Genomic DNA, 20,115 nt, shown 5'->3' with positions numbered 1-20,115 from the left:
GAACAAACTCTGACCTCATAACAAGTGTCTCATAGAGTGTGGTTCCTGTATCAAAATCTACTGGAGTGCAAGCCAAAAAAGCAGATTCCTAGGCCTAGAGCCTTCAGGGATTAGACCAAGGAACCTGAACAGCTGAGCTCCACAAGTCATTCTTTTGCCCAACAAAGTGTGAAAAGCACTGCTCCCCTCCAGGGCTGCCACCTACACCCTGCCCCGTCTGAAATGAAACTTTTGCAGAAAAAGCATTAGATTTGTGATCTGAAAACCTTCTACTGGAACAACGGCTCTGCCATATACTACCCCTGTGACCTCGGGTAAGTTGTTTCTTCCTTCATAAAGCAGAGATAATACTGTTTGGAGTGATCATTAAGATTAGCTATGGAGGGTGGTGCCTGTGGCTCAAGGAGTAGGGCGCCAGCCCCATATACCAGAGATGGTGGATTCAAACCTGGCCCTGGCCAAAAGCTGCAAAAAAAATAAATTAATTAATTAAAAAAAAAAAAGATTAGCTATGGAGGCTCGGCACCTATGGCTCAAGTGGCTAAGGCGCCAGCCACATACACCTGAGCTGGCGGGTTCAAATCCAGCTCGGGCCTGCCAAACAATGATGGCTGCAACCAAAAAAAAACATAGCCGAGCACTGTGGCGGGCACCTGTAGTCCCAGCTACTTGGGAGGCGGAGGCAGAATCGCTTGAGCCCAGGGGTTGGAGTTTGCTGTGAGCTGTGATGGCACTGCACTCTACCCAGGGTGACAGCTTGTGGCTCTGTCTCAAAAAAAAAGATCAGCTATGGAAGCACAAAGCGTCTGTAGGACACATGCTTCTTTATTCTTTTTTTGAGACACAGTCTCACTCTGTCTCCCTGGATAGAGTGCTGTGCTGTCACAGCTCACAGCAATCTGAAACTGCTAGGTGCAAGCGATCCTCCTGCCTTAGCCTCCCAAGTAGCTGGGACTACAGGCACTCGCCAGCGCGCCCAGCTAGTTTTTCTATTTTTAGTAGAGATGGGGTCTCACTCTTCCTCCGGCTAGTCTTGAACTCCTGAGCTCAGGCAATCCACCAATCTCGGCCTTCCCGAGGGCTGGGATTACAGGCGTGAGCCACTGTGACCAGCCACAAAAATGTCTTTAATTCCACTCTTGGAAAAAGCTAAAAGGGCTTCTTTACAAATGTAAAGAGCTATACAGATTTAAGTCATTAATTCCCCCAAAGATTACATTTACCAAAATACCACCTCTCTCCATTCCCCACCCCATCCCCAGCATTTAGCAGCAGTATTTAGCTTCTTCTTGAAGATTGTCACAAATTATCACAAATGGCAGGATATACAATCTTATTTATGGGGGAAAAAAAAAAAACCTACGTTCTTGCATATTAATATATATGACTACAGATATACAGAAAATGGCCCAGAAGGGGACATGCTAAACTAGGTCACTTCAGCTTCTAAGGAGGAGCACTGAATGAGGCAAAGTGGTAACAAAGGCAAATTTTCACTTTGTATGCTAATTTCACGATGACAGTGTTTCTACACATTATTTACCTTACAAAATGTCTTTCTATTCATCAAAAACCAATTGCCAAATTAAGCTGGGTCTTGTCCATTTAGGTGCACCCTCCGAAGTGATCGTAAGTTTTCCTTGATTGCATTTACTAAATCCTTTCTTAGTTCAAGTAATGGCAAACTTTTGGCACAATTATGGCTATAAGACCCAGAAAATCTTATCCAAATGCTCTTCCTTGTAAGGGTATGAGATAGCAATGCACTATTGCAGATCATTTACGACTGCTGGGCTCAGGCGGTGCCTGTACCTCAGAGGGTAGGACACCAGCCACGTACACCAGGCCTGGCGCATTTGAACCTGGCCAGCTACAGCAACAATGACAACTGCAACCAAAGAAATAGCCAGGCATTGTGGCAGGCACCTGTAGTCCCAGTTACTTTGGAGTCTGAAGCAAGAGAATCACTTAAGCCCAAGAGTTTGAGGTTGCTGTGAGGCCATGGCACTCTACCAAGCGTGACATAGTGAGACTCCGTCTCCAGAAAAAAAAAAAAAAAGGACTGCTGGGCTCAGCCATGCAGAGCACTCTTTTCTCACAAGCTAATTAAGTTTTACTTGTGTGACTAATTAAGGGTTTCACATCTACTTGATTTCATCCCTCCAATAACCAAATCCAAAATTCAGATGCTGTCACAAGAAAAAAAGATTATTTAAAACTGTACTCATGAGCCTCTATCGGGGGAAATGAAAACAGAGAAACTGTAAGGTGTTGCTGTCCACCAGCCCATTCAACGACACAGAGATATCACTGCAGACGGAATGATTAATTAAGGGACGACTGAGACTCACTCAGGCCTACAGCCCCGTTTATTTTTATTCACTGTATTATATATTCAAACTCATCAGATAAGAATAAGCAAGAATAAAGAACAAAAGCATTAATTGAGACTAGTATAAAAAAGTTCTCTTCAGCATAAATGTTGCAAAGCACCTACACGTCATTTCTAAGTCTGGAGCATATAACTTGAAGATAAACTACAAGGACACCAGGTTGTCTGTTTCTGTTTGTCCACCACCTCCCTAACAAGTTAAATGAAGCTTTTGTGTAATTTGAAGTTAGGGAGTGAAGAGTAGTAGTTCAGCTCCAGACTGGTGCTAAATCTCCAGCTAGACCTTGCCGGACTTCAGGGAATCATATCTCAAGGCCTTTTCAGCTAGCAGGGAAGAATTAACCCCTGCGTCTCTGCTGCTTTAGCAAGCAGGGAGGAATTAATCCCCACATCTCGCTTATAGACAAAAATGGAATTTTCCCGTCTTAGGTTCTCGTACCACAAGGAGCATATATGAGACAAAGCCACCTTTCTGGGGTGCTGAGAACCATGCCCCTTCAGTAAGGGGTCCTTTTCCCCTCGCTGCTAATACCATCTTAGTCTTTTTCTGGGCAGGAGAGGGGCCCTGCAACATGACTCACTGTCCTTGGATCCATGCAAGCTTTAGAACTCCATTTCCAGGGATAGAAAGGTGATTAGGAAATTGGAAAGGCCTGGCACCAGAAAGGCATCTTTTAGAAAAAAGACAAGATCTCGACCCAACCAACAGCATAAGTCTCTTCCTCCTCACTGACTGATCCCTTATATAGTCTCCTGATTACAACCACATTGAACTGATCTAATGCCAGTCAGATCAGCACAATTCAGTCAGTAGGTCACAGATGGTCACTATAAGGCTTCACTGTCACAGTGGGAGTGGGGTCTTATTTGCAACTAAGAAAAGGTATAAAAGCAAGGGCTGCAAGTCACCTATTATATTGAAATCCTGGGCACAACTCCCGAGCTCCAAAAGGAAAATAACTAAGAAAACTTACCTCTTTATTTTCTTTCACAGGCAAATCCCACTGAAACAACCCAGATTAGAAAGAAGGGAGAGAAAACCTATGGCAGCATTGGAAAACAGAGAACAGTATCATAAAGGGACCAAAATAGGAATTTCTGAATGAAGAAGATGGAATCTGACCAAAAGAAAAGCTGATTGTGCCAAGCAGCCTGGTGATTTCACACAGGCAAAATAAGGGGCTCCAGAGCAAGGGCTGGGCTTCTGCAACCACACCTCAGAAACTGCCCAAAGGCAGAGTGGAAGAAGTCAGGGTCAAAGGCAGAGGTGAGGCAGGCAGTGGACAGCATCAAAAGCATACCCATTAGAGTCAGACACAGAGTTGACTTCTCAGTGCTCTAGAAGTCCTAGTAAAGGAAGTAATGGTGAAAAAAGTACAAATTATCAGAAAGACTCCAAATTACCACTCTTTGCAGAGAGGACTGTCTCCTTAGAAAGACCAAGAGCAGGGGCAGCGCCTGTGGCTCAAAGGAGTAAGGCGCTGACCCCATATGCCAGAGGTGGTGGGTTCAAACCCAGCCCCGGCCAAAAACTGCAAAAAAAAAAAAAAACAAAAGAAAGACCAAGAGCATTAACTGAGAAGCTATTAAAAAACAGAGTTCATTCAGTAAGATGACCAGATAAAATATTCAAAACAATTATTCTAAATACAAATTCTAATCAATCAAAAGGAAAGACTTTTTTTTCACAGTAACAACAAAAAAATATTATATAGCTGGAAATAAGTCTTCATAAATTAAGACCCCTTTGAGGATTATAAAATCTTGTTGCAGAATGTTTTTAACAACTCAGCAAGTGGAGAAATGTCTTATTTCTAAGTAGGAAGACAATACTATAAAGATATGATGTTCCCAACTCAACCTGTACTTTTATTTATTTTTGAGGCAGAGTCTCACTTTCTTGCCCCCAGTAAAGTACTGTGCTATCACAGCTCACAGCAACCTCAAACTCCTGGGCTCAAGCAATGCGATCCTCTTGCCTCAGCCTCCCAAGTAGCTGGGACTATAGGCGCCTGCTACAATATCCGGCTACTTTTTAGAGATGGGGTCTTACTCTTGCTCAGGCTGGTCTAGAACTCATGAGCTCAAGCAATCCACCCATCTCAGCCTCCCAAAGTGCTGGGATTACAGGCACGAGCCACCACACCCAGCCTTTCAACCTGTACATTTAAATGAAAATCCCCACGGGTTTCTTTTGGAAATCTGAAAAACTGATACCTAGAATTATCTGAAAAAACAGAATCAATAATTTCTCTAAAGAATAAAAACTTGTTCTATCAGACATCAAAATTTAGTACAAATTATGAAGAACATTATATCTACATATTAAAAGCACTACTACAAAGAAAACAGTTTAATTGTATTTAATACCCAATGTTTCCCGAGTTTATTTTTTGCACAATGCACCTTTGGCACAAGGTACAGTTAAAAAAAAAAAAAAAAATTATACAATTTGTGTGACAGTGCTCTAGATCATCCTAGAAGAAAAAGTCATCATCAGCACAAGGACACCAAGTTTCCAGACTATCAAGGACTGGTTGACAGTCTCTCCCAGGGGCGGAGGAAGCAGCAACTAATCTTCTATGAGCAGATCCTCTGATTTCATCTGGGCCTTCCTTATGCTCTCCAAGTTGAGTTGTTTATATTTTCTTCTAAAAAAGCCACACTGAAACAAAGGGAGGGGAAATCTAATTACAGGCCAAAGGTACCCATCTGTTTTAGAAAATCATTATTCTAGTTGTTACTTCATTCCTCTGCTTCTCATATTTCCTATTTCCTCCCCTACTCCCTTAGAATCTCTCTGCAATAACCTAAGACTCTTCTTAAAATGCTGCCTTTTCTGGCCTTCATTCCCCAATCAGAACTAAGTTTCCACCTTCCTCTGAACCCTGCAAGCACTTAAAACTCTTTAACTTAACTAATTCCAAAAGTATTATAATTATGGCTGTACTGGATCTACTCTTATTTATGCAAAAATACTCAGTATGGCCTACTATGCTAAGGATCAAAAGAGATCAAGTACAGCTTTCTCTATCAAGAAGCTCACAATCTAGTAGAAAGAGATGATAATTACAGTTCAGTATGATCACTGCTATTTGGAAGGGTTTCCTGAGGGACGCTCATAGGAAAAGCATATAACCCAGCACAGAGGACTCAGGAATCTCTGGCCTGACTTAGGGAATAGTTTAACTTCTTTAGAGAAAAAAGCAAGCATTAGAGAAGGGTAAAGGCCAGAGAACAGGGCTGGTCTTGAATAGCAGTAAAAAAGTTTGAACATTAAGACAGGGTAAGGCAAGGAAAAGATTTAAATAGAAGAATGACAATCAGATCTGTTTTAGGAAGATCTCTCTGTACTCCATAATTCAATTTGAGTCACAGCTCACAGCAACCTCCAGCTCTTGGGCTTAAGCGATTCTCTTGCCTCAGCCTCCCAAATTGCTGGGACTACAGGCACCTGCCACAACGCCCGGCTACTTTTTTTTGGTTGTAGTTGTTGTTTGGCAGGCCCGGATTTGAACCCGCCAGCTCCGGTGTATGTGGCTGGCACCCAAGACACTGAGGTATAGGCGCTGAGCACAATTTGACTTTTTTTCCAGACAGAAACTATGTTATTCATTTACCTAAACACAGAGGGTGCAAATGAAGAGGGAAAAGCGGCCAGAAGGCCAGAGTAGCTGCTCTAGGTTAGGGGATGGCTGTCCTAGGCTGTCTGTGTCCAAACCAGAGCCTAGTCCTCTCTCGCCATTATGAACACAAGTAGAGCTGACCTTGAACAGGATAACTATGATCACAATCAAAACCAGAAGGCCACCAACACTGCTTCCAATGATCACAGGCAAAGAACGGTACTCTTCATCTTTCAGGAAGATGACAGTGATCTAGGTTAAGACAGAGATCATCCAATAAATCAGTTAAAGCAACTGAAAAAAAAAAAAAATTCTACATGCTATTTTAAGGAGCAAAATATGCAGATTTGGCAACATCCCGGGTATTGATCAAAACCAATGACGGTAAAGCAAAAAGTTAAACATTCCCTGATTCAGCATTTTAGATAATTTAAAATTATCTAATAATTTTAAAATTATCTAATCACCAAAATACTTTATAGGAAACTATTTTATCTCTTATCTAGAAAAGCTAGAGAAGGATTATGACCTTCTGTTAAAAATGCTGATAGCTTGACTGAGGGTCCCAAGGAAAGCAAGATTCTACATGCAGCTGTGCCACTGTATATCCTTAAACCCCACGTTCATTCTCTTCAAAATGATGACTTTTTTTTTTTTGAGACTGAGTCTACCTTGTTGCCCTCGGTAGAGTGCCGTGGCATCACAGCTCATAGCAACCTCAAACTCCTGGGCTCAAGCAATTCTCTTGCCTCAGCCTCCCAAGTAGCTGGGACTACAGGCGCCCGCCACAATGCGCAGCTACTTTTTGTGGCACTTTGGCCGGGGCCAGGTTTGAACCCACCACCCTCAGTATATGGGGCTGGCACCCCACCCACTGAGCCACAGGCACTGCCCAATGATGACTTATTTTACTGTTGTTGTTTTTTTTTTTGTTTTTTTTTTTTGTAGAGACAGAGTCTCACTTTATCGCCCTCGGTAGAGTGCCATGGCATCACACAGCTCACAGCAACCTCCAACTCCTGGGCTGAAGCGATTCTCTTGCTTCAGCCTCCCGAGCAGCTGGGACCACAGGCGCCCACCACAACGCCCAGCTACTTTTTGGTTGCAGTTCAGCCGGGGCCGGGTTTGAACCTGCCACCCTCGGTATATGGGGCCGGCGCCTTACCAACTGAGCCACAGGCGCCGCCCATTACTGTTGTTGTTTTGAGACACAGTCTCAAGTTGTCATCCTGGGTAGAGTGTTGTGATGTCACATCTCACAGCAACCTCAAACTCTTGGGCTTAAGCGATTTTCTTGCCTCAGCCTCCCAAGTAGCCCGGACTACAGGTGCCTGCCACAATGTGGGTATTTTTTTGCTGTAGTTGTCATTGTTGTTTAGCAGGCCCAGGCCTACAGGGGCTGCTCTGACGGTTCTTTTTTTGAGACAGTCTCACTCTGTTGCCCAGGGTAGGGTGCCCTGGAATCAGCTCACAGAAACCTCAAACTCTTGGGCTGAAGTGATCCTCTTACCTCAAGCCTCCCAAGTAGCTGGGACTACAGGCACCCGTTAACCACAACTAGCCAGTTTTTCCACTTTTTATACAGACCAGGTCTTGCTCTTGCTCAGGCTGGTCTTAAACTCCTGAGCTCAAGCAATCCACCTGTCTCAGCCTCCCAGAGTACTAGAATTTCAGGCATGAGCCACCACACCCAACCCCTGACAGTTCTTTTAAATCAAGTATAGATCTCTAAAGTCTCTGGAAATACATTTTCCCCTGCACGAAATGTCTGACAAAGGCACTGGTCTGTTCTTCAACACACCATAAGTGCATGTTACCTCAGGGACATGACAATAAATGCAAAAGTGCACCCCATATGTACTACTTGTGGAGTCCTTGTATTAAAAGTCATCCTCGATGGGCATGGTGGCTCACTCCTATAATCCTAGCACTGTGGGAGGCTGTGATGGGTGGACTGCTTGAGCTCAGGAGTTCAAGACCAGCCTGAGCAAGAGCAAGACCCGGTCTCTACTAAAAATAGAAAAACTGGGGCGGCGCCTATGGCTCAGTGGGCAGGGCACAGGCCCCATATACCGAGGGTGGTGGGTTCAAACCCGGCCCCAGCCAAACTGCAACAAAAAATAGCCGGGCGTTGTGGTGGGCACCTGTAGTCCCGCCTACTCAGGAGGCTGAGGCAAGAGAATCGCTTAATACCAGGAGTTGGAGGTTGCTATGAGCTGTGTAACACCACGGCACTCTACTGAGGGCAATAAAGTGAGACTCTGTCTCTAGAAAAAAAAAAAAAAAAAATAGAAAAACTAGCCAGATGTATAATGGGCAACTGTTATCCCAGCTACTTGAGAGGCTGAGGCAAGAGAATCACTTCAGCGCAAGAGTTTGAGGTTTCTGTGATCTATGATGTCATGGCACTCTATCCAGGGCAACAGAGTGAGACTCTGTCTCAAAAAAAAAAAAAAAAAGTCGTGCTCACTTCGGCAGCACATATACTAAAATTGGAACGATACAGAGATTAGCATGGCCCCTGCACAAGGATGACACCCAAATTCGTGAAGCGTTCCATATTTAAAAAAAAAGAAAAAAAAATCATCCTCAAGTTCTGTTTCCAAACTTCAATTTAGCTTTCTCAATTTCAGGAGTCTAAATCTCTCTTCTTACTGATAGGCTGTAAAGTTCAAGGGATGCGTTTCCCACCCGAGACCCAGGTCCAACCCCCCAAGTTGTGACCAGAGCACATTCCCAGGACTTACGTGGGAGCCAGAGAGACAAGACTTCTCTGCCTACCTATAACACTGAATTTTCTTCATGCACATGTTTAAGCACCAAGCACAGGGATGCTTTAGAGATTTCTGTATGGGATGAAAGGCTGGACAAACTTACCTTTAAGGCTTCTTCTGTTATAAATGCTGGTTGACCTTCCAGGCCCCATTTAACTTATAGGTAGCTGAGCTTAATAGGAGTTAAGTTCTGGGCCTTAACAATAGCGAGATACCAAAGCAACAGAGATGAAGAAAGAACAGAAGGACAACTGGCTTGTTCTTCTACAGAAGGCAGGGGGAGGGGAGAGGCAGGAGCACCTAGGTTTAGGAAATGAAAAGAGTTCCAAGGTGACAGTAGTGTAACAGGCAGATGTGTATAAAAGAAGTGCACCTATTTCTCAGTCTTTTGCCTTTCTCCTCTTTGAAACCAACAGGTTCCCAACGTGCCCCAAAGCTGTCCTGGAAGAGGATAAGGAAGAAGTAGGACACAGCATACCACTGCTTATAGCAGACATTGATAGCAGCCTTCCCCCTAGCCATTCTCTGTTTTAAGATTTTGTTTAGAAATCCTGATCAGTCCAAGCTAATCATGATAAACCTCTTCTCCCTTGCCAGAGACTGACATGAGATTCAGTCTTCACTAAGATGTAAGGGCCTGTCTCCTGGGAACTTTTAGAAGAAGTTTCCTCCCTAAAAAGGAAGGCACATGAAGAAAAATCCTTTTGCTACTGACGTCTTGCTTGCTAGTGTGTATTTTGCCAAATTAAAATATAGCATTGGGCAGCATCTGTGGCTCAAGGAGTAGGGCACCAGCCCAATATACGAAGGGTGGTGGGTTCAATCCCGGCCCCAGCCAAAACTGCAAAAAAGAAAATATAGCATTGCTGGGCGGCGCCTGTGGCTCAAAAGAGTACGGCGCCAACCCCATATACCAGAGGTGGTGTGTTCAAACCCAGCCCTGGCCAAAAACTGCAAAAAAAGAAAATATAGCAGTGGGAGATGTAGCAACTTTGTGCTGGTCATGAGGGAAGGTATCACCAACACCCAGATGGCAGAGTACAAGGACCAAAGGACTCAGGGTCCTGGGTCTCTCTCCCTCACTATATAAACAGCGTGCGCTCTTATGGCACATTAGTAGGATTTTCTCCCTCTTTTGGCTGAAATATATCTGGATACACAGTTATACCCACAGATTCTCTGTAAGTCAAGAACTACTTAATAGTTTGCTTAGGATATTGGATTTAAAGAAAGAATTTTGGGGAAGCTATGCTTAAAAAAAAAACACATCATCACCGGGCGCGGTGGCTCACGCCTCTGTGGGAGGCTGAGGAGGGAGAATCGCTTGAGCTCAGGAGTTCGAGACTCGCCTGAGCAACAGTGAGTCCCCGACTCATGAAAAAAATGGAAAAACCCAGCCAGGCGCCCGGGCGAGCGCCTGTAATCCCAGCGGCTTCCGGAGGCTGAGGCAGCGGGGTGCCCGCAGCCCGAGTCTGAGGTTGCTGAGCTACTACGCCCACTGCACTCTGCTAAGGGGCATAGGGTGGGACCCTATCTCAACAAAAACAAAAAACAAATCATCAAGTAAGAGGAGGAAGTATATAAATTTTAAATGTGCATAAAAGAAACTGTTAACAGGGTTGGACGTGGTGGCTCACCCCTGTAATCCTAGCATTCAAAGATTGCCTGAGTTCAGGTGTTCAAGACAAGCCTGAGCAAAAGCAAAACCCAGTCTCTACTAAAAGTAGAAAATTTAGCTGTGTGTTGTGGCGCATGCCAATAGTCCCAGCTACTCAGAAAGGCTGAGGCAAGAGGAATGCTTGAGCCTAGAAGTATGAGGTAGCTGTGAGCTAGACTAAGGCCATGGCTCTCTAGCCAACAAAGGAAAACTCTTTTTTTTTTTCTCGAGACAGAGCCTCACTATGTTGCCCTCAGTAGAGTGCTGTGGCATCACACACCTCACAGCAACCTCAAACTCTTGGGCTTATGCAATTCGCTTGCCTCAGCCTCCCAAGTAGTTGGGGCTACAGACACCTGCCACAACACCCAGCTATTTTTTGTTACAGTGGTTATCGTTGTTTAGCAGACCCGGGCCGGGTTCAAATCTGCTCGCTCCAGTGTATGTGGCTGGTGCCCCAGCCGCTGAACTACAGGCACTGAGCCGACAGAAGAAACTCTTAACAGTAACTCCCTGTGGGAAGAAGAACTTAGAGGTATATGAAGGAACTATTTGCTATTTTTTTCATTTTGTTCTTCCTGTAAGGCTTGGATTTTCTTTCTTTCTTTTTTTTTTTTTTTTGTGGAGACAAAGCCTCACTCTATTGCCTAAGCTAGAGTACCATGGTATCATTATAGCTCACAGCAACCTCAAACTCATGGGTTCAAGTGATCCTCCTGCCTCAACCTCCCAAGTAGCTAGGGCTACAGTTGCCCACCATACACCTGGCTTAGTTAGAGACAGGCCCTTATTCTTGTCTAGGCTGGTTTCAAGCTCCAGAGCTCAAGCGATCCTCCTGCCTTGGCCTCCCAGAATGCCAGGATTATAGGCATGAGCCATCGTGCTCAGCCAGGCTTGGATTTTCTTGCTAGTATTTTTTTTTAATTTAGCCAGTACAATAATAGGCACTTTTATTTCTACCATATTGTTTTCTGTTAAAGAAATACAGTACTTAAAAATAAAAGGAAATGTTATTTGGACATGTCTAAGGAATTGCTCTGTTGTAATCTAATCTTCAGAATATGTTATGACAATATGTTTCTTTCTATAAAAGTCAAATGTAAGCATGCTTTGTTAAGGACACATCAGAAACTGTTAAAGAAAAGGGGAAAGCGGCGGCACCTGTGGCTCAAAGGAATAGGGCACTAGCCCCATATGCTGCAGGTGGCAGGTTCAAACCCAGCCCTGGCCAAAAACTGGAAAAAAAAAGAAAAAGAAAGAAAAGGAAAGAGAATTGCTCCTTTCTCTCCTGCATTGTCCAGGGAGGAAAACACAGGACTTTATCTTTAGCAATCCAAACTCGCTCTCTTGACATTCCCTCTAGTGAAGAATCATGCCTAACTATAGAGCTCACAGATAATCCAGGAATGATGACACATGCCTGTTGTCCCAACTACTTGGAAAGCTGAGGCAGGAGGATGGCTTGAGCCTGGGAGTTTGAGGCTACAGTGTGCTATGATGGCACCATTGCATTCCAGCCTGGGTGGCACAGTGAGACCCTATCTATTTAAAAAAAAAAAAGAGCTCACAAATAGATCATCTCTAAAACCACATCCAGTAAAGTGTCAACAAGAATGTAAATGGTGGGGCGGTGCCTGTGGCTCAAAGGAGTAGGGCACCGGCCCCATATACCACAGGTGGTGGGCTCATACCCAGCCCCAGCCAAAAACTGAAAAAAAAAAAAAAAAAAAAAAAAGGGAATGTAAATGGAGAGTAACAAATACATTTAGCCTATAAATCACAGATGTCAGTTTGACTTCTGGTCATACTTCTGCAAAAAATTCCAAGAGTTCCTTGGGGCGGCGCCTGTGGCTCAGTCGGTAGGGCGCCGGCCCCATATACCGAGGGTGGCGGGTTCAGACTCTGCCCCGGCCAAACTGCAACCAAAAAATAGCCGGGCGTTGTGGCGGGCGCCTGTAGTCCCAGCTACTTGGGAGGCTGAGGCAAGAGAATCGCTTAAGCCTAGGAGTTGGAGGTTGCTGTGAGCTGTGTGAGGCCACGGCACTCTACCGAGGGCCATAAAGTGAAACTCTGTCTCTACAAAAAAAAAAAAAAATTCCAAGAGTTCCAACACTTAATGTAAGTCTTACAAATAAATTTTGCATTCCTAAGTATTGCAACTATTTAATACAATAATTAAACACTGATACTGCACATAGGCAGAGAGTCAGTGTATAACAAAAACCATTTCTCACTTAAGAAATTTTTTTTTAAGTCAATACATTTTCAAACCAAAGTACATATTGCAGTTGATTGCAATGTAGTTATTTCAACTCAGACCTCCTCAGCTTAGGCCTCTTAACTCAATTGCCTTATTTTGCAGACAAAAAACTGAGGCAAGGAGGCGCCTGTGACTCAAAGGAGTAGGGTGCCGGCCCCATATGCCAGAGGTGGTGGGTTCAAACCCAGCCTTAGCCAAAAAAAACAAAAACAAAAACAAAAAAAAACTGAGGCAGAAGAGCCCAGGATTTGGAGGTTGCTATGAACTGTGATGCCATGGCACTCTACCCAGGGCGACAGCTTGAGGCTCTGTCTCAAAAAAAAAAAAAAAACTGAGGCAGAAGCTGACTCATTCAAGGTCACAAAGGCAGTTGATGGTAGAGCCAAGATCAGAATAGAGAGATAAGACTTAAAATAGGAAGAGAGCAACAGCAAACTATCTGTGCAGGAACTCAAAGGCTAGGCAGTTTTCCCAAGACACTGAAAACAGAAACCAGAAAACAGATAGGGCTTACCTTAGTTCTGTGGTTCTCTGCATTCAGCCCCTCATACAAACTACTGTTGAAAGTTATTTCACCAAGGATCTGCAATTCAGTTATATCTCTGAGTAACTGTAAGATGGGAGAAGGTAGGGAAAAATATATATCTTAGACACAGATTCACTGTTTTTGGATTCACCACCTTTCCCTTTAAAGATATGACTACTCAGCTCGGTGCCTGTGGCTCAAGTGGCTATGGTGCCAGCCACATACACCTGAGCTGGCGGGTTCGAATCCAGTCTGGGCCTGCCAAACAACAATGACGGCTGCAACCAAAAAATAGCGGGGTGTTGTGGCGGGCACCTGTAGTCCCAGCTACTTGGGAGGCAGAGGCAGGAGAATAGCTTGAGCCCAGGAGTTTGAGGTTGCTGTGAGTTGTGATGTCACGGCACTCTACCCCGGCTCTATCTCAAAAGATAAATAAATAAATAAATAAATAAAATAAAATAAAGGTATGACTACTTGGCTCGGTGCCTGTAGCTCAAGCGGCTAGGGCACCAGCCACATACACTGGAGCTGGTGGGTTCGAGGTTGTTGTGAGCCTGGACCCGCCAAACAATGACAACTACAACCAAAAAATAGCTGGGCGTTGTGGCAGGCGCTTGTAGTCCCAGCTACTTGGGAGGCTATGGCAAGAGAATCACTTAAGCCCAAGAGTTGGAGGTTGCTGTGAGCTGTGACACCACAGCACTCTACCCAGGGCAACAGCTTTAGACTCTGTATCAAAAAATAAATAAATAAAAATAAATGTATGACATCTCTAGTAGCCCTTAGCCCACTAATACTAATGTTGGATGTTGCTCCCAACATCCAAAAGTCACCCAAATAAGAAATGTGCAGTTATTCCTCAACTTCTTTTCCCTTCCCCTTTACCTTATGCCACAATGCCCACCGAAAGTCAGTTCCTCACAATTCTTTTTCTTTTATTCTCTCTTAAACACCTGTCTCTTCTTTCTCCATCCCTATTACTGCTTCTTCACTTGAGACCCTTCATGCATCTCATCTGAATCATTGCCAAAATGTTAAACTTCATCGCTGTTCCTACATTAGGATAAGTGATCAGGGAAGGTCTTTCTAAGACTATAAAACATGAGCTAAATTTATGAAGAAACTACTCAGTGAAGATCTAGGGGAAGAGCAGAGTTACACAGAGGAATAGCAAGTACAAAAGTCCAGTGACTAGAGCAGTATCAGGATGCTAGAAGAACAGAAAGGACAAAATAAACTAAGTAGAAGGAGCAGTGGAAAGAGAAAGGGATGAAGCAGATGAAGTTGGAGAATTAAGCAGAGACCAGATCAAGCAGGACATGAAAAATCATGGGTTTTAGTTTAAGCGTATTCAAAAGTCACTTCTTTTTAAGCAGAGGAGTGGCACAGTCTAACGTTTGCTTTTAGAAAATGGATAGCTGTTACATAAAGATTTATTTGTAGAAGGTGTGAGGAAAGCAAATGCAAGAAAAGCGAGTCCAGGTTTACTGTAAGAGCCTCAGCAAGAGATGGGGGCCTGAATTACAACAGTAGCCCTGGAAATGGAAAGAAGTGAAGGGATTTAGGATATTCTGGCAGTAGAATGGCAGGACTTGCTGCTGGAATAGATATGGGGATGTAAGGAAAAGGAAGAGTCTCAGGTAATTCCCAGAATTCCTAGAATAACTGAGGGTAGCCTAAGTAACCGGCTAAGGAACAGGATGAAGCAGAAAGTGCATCAAAAGACCTATGTTGGACATGTTATACAGTATTTTAAATGCTATTATCCTTTCTAAGGGAGATGCTGCCTAATCGAATCTAGAGCATTTCAGTCTCAAGTACCTGCTTAGCATGATCCAAGGTGATCTCTGCAGCCACGGTTACATTTTCTTTATCTGAAGCGATGGTACAGTTCACCGAATGCCATTCTTCCACATGCTAGAAAACAAGAGTCTAAGCACAATTCGTATGGGAAACGCTGAAATTTTTAACACTTGGGACACAGAGCATCTAAAGTCCCACAATGAAGAGTATGAGCAGTTTTAGCGCTCACCTTGGCCCAAGCAAAACTCCAAGCCTGGCACATATGACCCTATGACAAAGCTAAGGAGGCGGCCGTGGGGGAAGCCCTGCACTGGCCTGCTGCAGGGGGGTAACCCTGGAAAAGCAGCATCCTGGCCTCCCTTGTCACTCGCTTCTGGCCCTCCTCCCTCCCTCGGCCTCTCAGGATGGCTGCGCTTACCCGAACCGGACTGTTCCCACAAGTGAGCGCCTCTCTCCGGGTGCACACAGTATGGGTCTGAAACGAGAGGTATTCCCCCGACCAACTTGAGCAAACTAAACCGCCAGGGTTTTTTGCCCCGCTTCCGGCGCCCAAGCGACCACTGCGAGACGCGCATGCGTACGGCCGGGCGCTAGGACCCAGCGAACGGAGGTGGGGGGCGTACGCCTTGCGCGCAAGTCTCGCGGTGCTTGCGTTTGAACTGCTTGGCGGGTGCCAGCCATGGCGGCTCCACTCCCGCGACCAGGCAGTCGGCTCTTCCGAACGTACGGGGCTGCGGGCAGCGGTAGGCCGCGGCGGCACCCGGTGAGGGAAGCCGCGCAGTGGTTCCCGCCGCAGGACCAGAAGCGTTTCTTTAGCAGCAGCGAGACCAGCAGCGGCAGCCTCTCGCAGTCTGTCGTTTCCGACGATCCTGCCGACCCGGACTTCCCTGGCAGCCCGGTCCGTAGACGGCGGACGCGCCCTGGTGGCCGAGTCCCCAAAGACCAGCCGAGCCTGCCCGGAACCCCAAGACGTCTGAGGCTGAGACTTCGGTCCAATCTGATCGTGAGCCCAAGAAGCCCGAGTCCGCGACCTCGGCCCCCGCAGAAGTGCAGCACACCCTACGGCCAGTTGGGATCGCTGCCCTTCTCCAGCCGCAGCCCGGACCACCTCAGTCCGGACCTCAGCGTGTGCAGCTGGTCCGCAGACGGCCACGAGCTGGGCACCAGTGCCTCCCTGTTCAGCTCCCCGGCCTCGCCGGGCGCCGAGTCCCTAGCGCCCAGGAACAGTATCATCTCTGTCTGCTCTTCTGCTTCTCTGGATGCAGCCTCTGCAGTTCCGAACGGCTTCCACTTCCCGGAAGCCTCCCTGGACCGAGAATCTCTCTCCAGCTCCCAGAAGGCAGCAACAGAAGGAGGCAGGTTTACCAGGATGGTCCACCAAGCCCGTGCCAGCCTCAGGTCAGCTCTCTTTGGCCTTAGTGAGTCAGGAAACCCTGAGGGTTCTGAGTTTGGGATGGATGGGAAGAATATGACGGAGTCCTACTGTGAAAGAGAACTAGTGGAAAATAGACTGGAGGGCCCAGGTCCATCAAGGACAGGTAAGAAGAGGGCCACACACCAGGACTCTTGTCAAGAGATTGGGTCTCAGGGGATCGTCGGGGTAAAATATAAGGAGGCCACTGAACGTACTGTACCTGGGGGAACTAACAAGCCTGAGAGAACTGGGCCATGCCGGAAGAGGAAACATCAGGAGGCAGTGGAAAACTCCCTCCTCCATTACCACCAGTTTAAAAAGGGACAAAGAAGGGGGAAAGATTCACTCCTCACCAGGGACCTAACTGGTGTACAGAATGCCTGCTCTTGGACCAAAGCCAGAGCCTCCTTCAGTTTTCACAAGAAGAAAATTGTGACGGATGTGTCAGAGGTACACAGCAGCTATACCATTACCAGTTCTCCCTCTGGGTCCTTCATAGCAGAATATTCAAACCCTCTTGTCATGAACAGAACAAATACTGCTTTTTCCCCCTGGCATTCCTCTTTGTACTTGTTAAGCCCCTCAAAGACTCTACATATTGCAAACAAAAAGGCATCTGATGCTGAAAAGGTTTATGGGGAATGCAATCAGGAAGGACCCATTCCCTTTAGCCATTTTTTTTCCACAGAAAAACTGGATCACTGTGAGAAGATTGGGGAAGGGGTGTTTGGTGAAGTGTTTCAAACAATTGCTGATCACACACCTGTAGCCCTAAAAATCATTGCTATTGAAGGACCAGATTTAGTCAATGGATCCCATCAGAAAACCTTTGAGGAAATACTGCCAGAGATCATCATCTCCAAAGAGTTGAGCCTTTTGTCTGATGAGGTGTACAACCGTACAGAAGGATTTATTGGGCTGAACTCAGTGCACTGTGTTCAAGGGTCTTACCCTCCATTTCTCCTCAAAGCCTGGGATCAATATAATTCAAGGAAAGGGTCTGCAAATGACCGCCCTGACTTTTTTAAGGAAGACCAGCTCTTCATTGTGTTGGAATTTGAATTTGGAGGGATTGACTTAGAGCAAATGAAAAAGAAGTTGTCTTCCATAGCTACTGCAAAGAGTATTCTGCACCAGATCACAGCATCACTGGCAGTGGCAGAGGCATCACTGCACTTTGAACATCGAGACTTACACTGGGGGAATGTGCTTTTAAAGAAAACTCACCTCAAAGAGATTCCCTACATCCTCAATGGGAAGACAAGCACCATCCCCACCTGTGGGCTGCAAGTCAGCATCATTGACTACACCCTGTCACGCTTAGAACGAAATGGAATTGTGGTTTTCTGTGACATTTCCATGGACGAGGACCTATTTACAGGTGAAGGTGACTACCAGTTTGAGATCTACAGGCTTATGCGTAAGGAGAATGACAATTGCTGGGGTGAATATCACCCTTATAATAATGTGCTTTGGCTACATTACCTCACAGATAAAATCCTGACACAAATGACCTTCAAGACCAAATGTAACACCCATGCCATGAAGCAAATAAAGAAAAAGATCCAGTATTTTCATAAGACAATGCTGAACTTCAGCTCTGCCACCGACCTGCTCTGCCAACATAGTCTATTTAAGTAAGCCAAGTGTGTCTTACTGCCTCACAATAAGAGGTTGCTGGCTTTAATGCCTCTGGTGCTGTTTCAACATCTATCCCCAAGACAGAGTGGGAATACTCATTTTTACATGTTTCCAATCAGCTTTTCAAACAAGAATTTTGCTTCCAAATGGAAACTGAAATGTTTGTTGAAATATTTAAACTTGCTATTACTAATGTTCTTAAAAAATAAACTACCCATGAAAACAAGTGCTTATAACTTATAATCCTTTCTAATGGATAGCAGAGTCCATTCTGTAAACATTAGATTTTCATTTTTGAGCCAGTTTATATAGCCTGGGGTAGAGGGCAGAAACCAAGAAAGCTCAGGCCTCAACTATAATGTAAATCAGTGTTGCTTTAGGTATCAAGGCTGCCAAATTTATAGGGGAATTGTGAGAAATGTCACATGTTCATTCATGTTTATCAAGCTCACCATTTACAGAAGTGGAATTTATTGATTTTTCAAAGGGAAAAGCCTCTATGGCTACTAAATAAAGGTTTGAATTTTTGCTTATTTTTCACAAAGGGGAAGAAAACTGAAATGTTGCTTTGATATTCTTTCTGCACATGACTTTGGTAATTTATGCCTAATGTTTTCCCATTGTTAATTTGTCTTTTTTCTAGAACTCTAGTTTTTATGTCTTTGGAGAATCCATAGACACTCTAGAACAGCAGTTCTCAACCTGTGGGTCATGACCCACAGGAACTGTATTAAACGGCCACAGCATTAGGAAGGTTGAGAACCACTGCTCTAGAAAGAGATGTGATCATGATAAAGAATAGCTTTAAAGTACCTGAGTCTTCATAAGGTTCTTCACTTTCACAATCTGGAGACCTAATAATTTCACTGGAACACAGATTTGCAACTGAAATTCAGCTCCAAAGAGATTTTCCCCATGTATCTGCAAATTAAAGTCAGAAAGTATGGAGTCCAATTGGTGATGCTTTGCCACCTGTAGCTTTGCAGGGATAGTCACTAAGCACTTACAGTGATGGGGAATTCTTTGTGTTCCGAAAGCTTCTGGCTTGTGTTCATGTACATTACTAATGGTCTGCAATCAAGAAAGGTGTGTTAGGCCTCAAGGTCTCTTCATTTTGAATGAACTTAAATGCTACCAGTTGGCTACAATATCATAGAGGGCATCAGATCCTTCAAAATAAAGCTGAATGTCAAAATGTAAAGTGGTTGTAGGGAAGTTGGGATGAGGTAGAATATTTGAATCCATATAGTAGGGCTGGTTCGTTTTCTAATGTCATATCACAGTAGCCTTACTTTTCTCCCATCCCAGTCCCACAGCCCCTGTCTTCCCTCTATAGTAACATGTAAGTTCCCTTTTATAGCAAGTGCCTCTGCCACTGCCTTTGGCCCTGCTCCTTTGATGACCACTATGGGATTCCTAAAACACAACTTTTAAGTGTCCTAGAGATCAATGTTGGACCTTGGGTTCTAAAGAGCCTCCTCTCAGAAAAACAATGCCCACATCCATCCTGACCACCACCAGTTCCCTCCACAGGAAAGAATGACTGAAGCTGTCCCCCAGGCATGGCAGTCACACTGGTGTTGGCCTCTTGGGAGTACTTACTTAGAAAGAACTGCAGTAAAGGCATGTCTGAATTGAAGGCTGTGGGTCTCTCTGGCCAAAGACCTTCTCTCATTAGAACTAGGAATAAGAACATTAGTTCACAGCACACCAGCTTTGTATATAACAGGTGCTGCTTCACCTTGATTTCAGGGTCATGGGGACTGGGGGAGTCAGATAAGAAGAGGCTCTCAGGTTTGGCGCCTATAGCTCAGCAGCTAGGGCACCAGCCACATACACCAGCGCTGGCAGGTTCAAACCCAGCCCTGGCCTGCCAAACAATAATGTACAACCAAAAAATAGCTGGGCGTTGTGGCAGGCACCTGTAGTCCCAGCTACTTGGGAGGCTGAGGCAAGAGAATCGCTTAAGCCCAAGAGTTTGAGGTTGCTGTGAACTGTGATGCTATGGCACTCTACCCAGAG

The 20,115-nt window shown here is 45.0% G+C and overlaps 1 protein-coding gene and 1 non-coding gene across 2 annotated transcripts in view; one reads left to right on the top strand and one right to left on the bottom strand.

Annotated features, from left to right (window-relative positions):
• Positions 1-534: 534 nt before the first annotated feature.
• Positions 535-20,115, bottom strand: part of ITGAE (integrin subunit alpha E) — a 64,491-nt gene continuing 44,910 nt past the window's right edge. Inside the window, exons 24-31 of the mRNA XM_053570724.1 lie at positions 19,696-19,773; positions 19,101-19,164; positions 18,907-19,014; positions 15,457-16,248; positions 15,057-15,152; positions 13,224-13,319; positions 6,160-6,270; positions 535-5,057 (exon numbers count right to left, since the gene is read on the bottom strand). Coding sequence (XP_053426699.1) covers positions 4,965-5,057; positions 6,160-6,270; positions 13,224-13,319; positions 15,057-15,152; positions 15,457-16,248; positions 18,907-19,014; positions 19,101-19,164; positions 19,696-19,773 — 1,438 coding nt within the window. The 3' untranslated portion in view covers positions 535-4,964. The remainder of the gene's footprint in view (positions 5,058-6,159; positions 6,271-13,223; positions 13,320-15,056; positions 15,153-15,456; positions 16,249-18,906; positions 19,015-19,100; positions 19,165-19,695; positions 19,774-20,115) is intronic.
• Positions 8,481-8,584, top strand: LOC128571346 (U6 spliceosomal RNA). The gene has a single exon (XR_008375776.1). It is a non-coding gene; the product is annotated as a U6 spliceosomal RNA (small nuclear RNA).

Source organism: Nycticebus coucang, chromosome 18 (assembly GCF_027406575.1).
Source record: "Nycticebus coucang isolate mNycCou1 chromosome 18, mNycCou1.pri, whole genome shotgun sequence".
Taxonomy (NCBI): domain Eukaryota; kingdom Metazoa; phylum Chordata; class Mammalia; order Primates; family Lorisidae; genus Nycticebus; species Nycticebus coucang.
The sequence above is the reverse complement of the archived record's forward strand: the minus strand, read 5'-3'. Positions and strand labels throughout refer to the sequence as shown.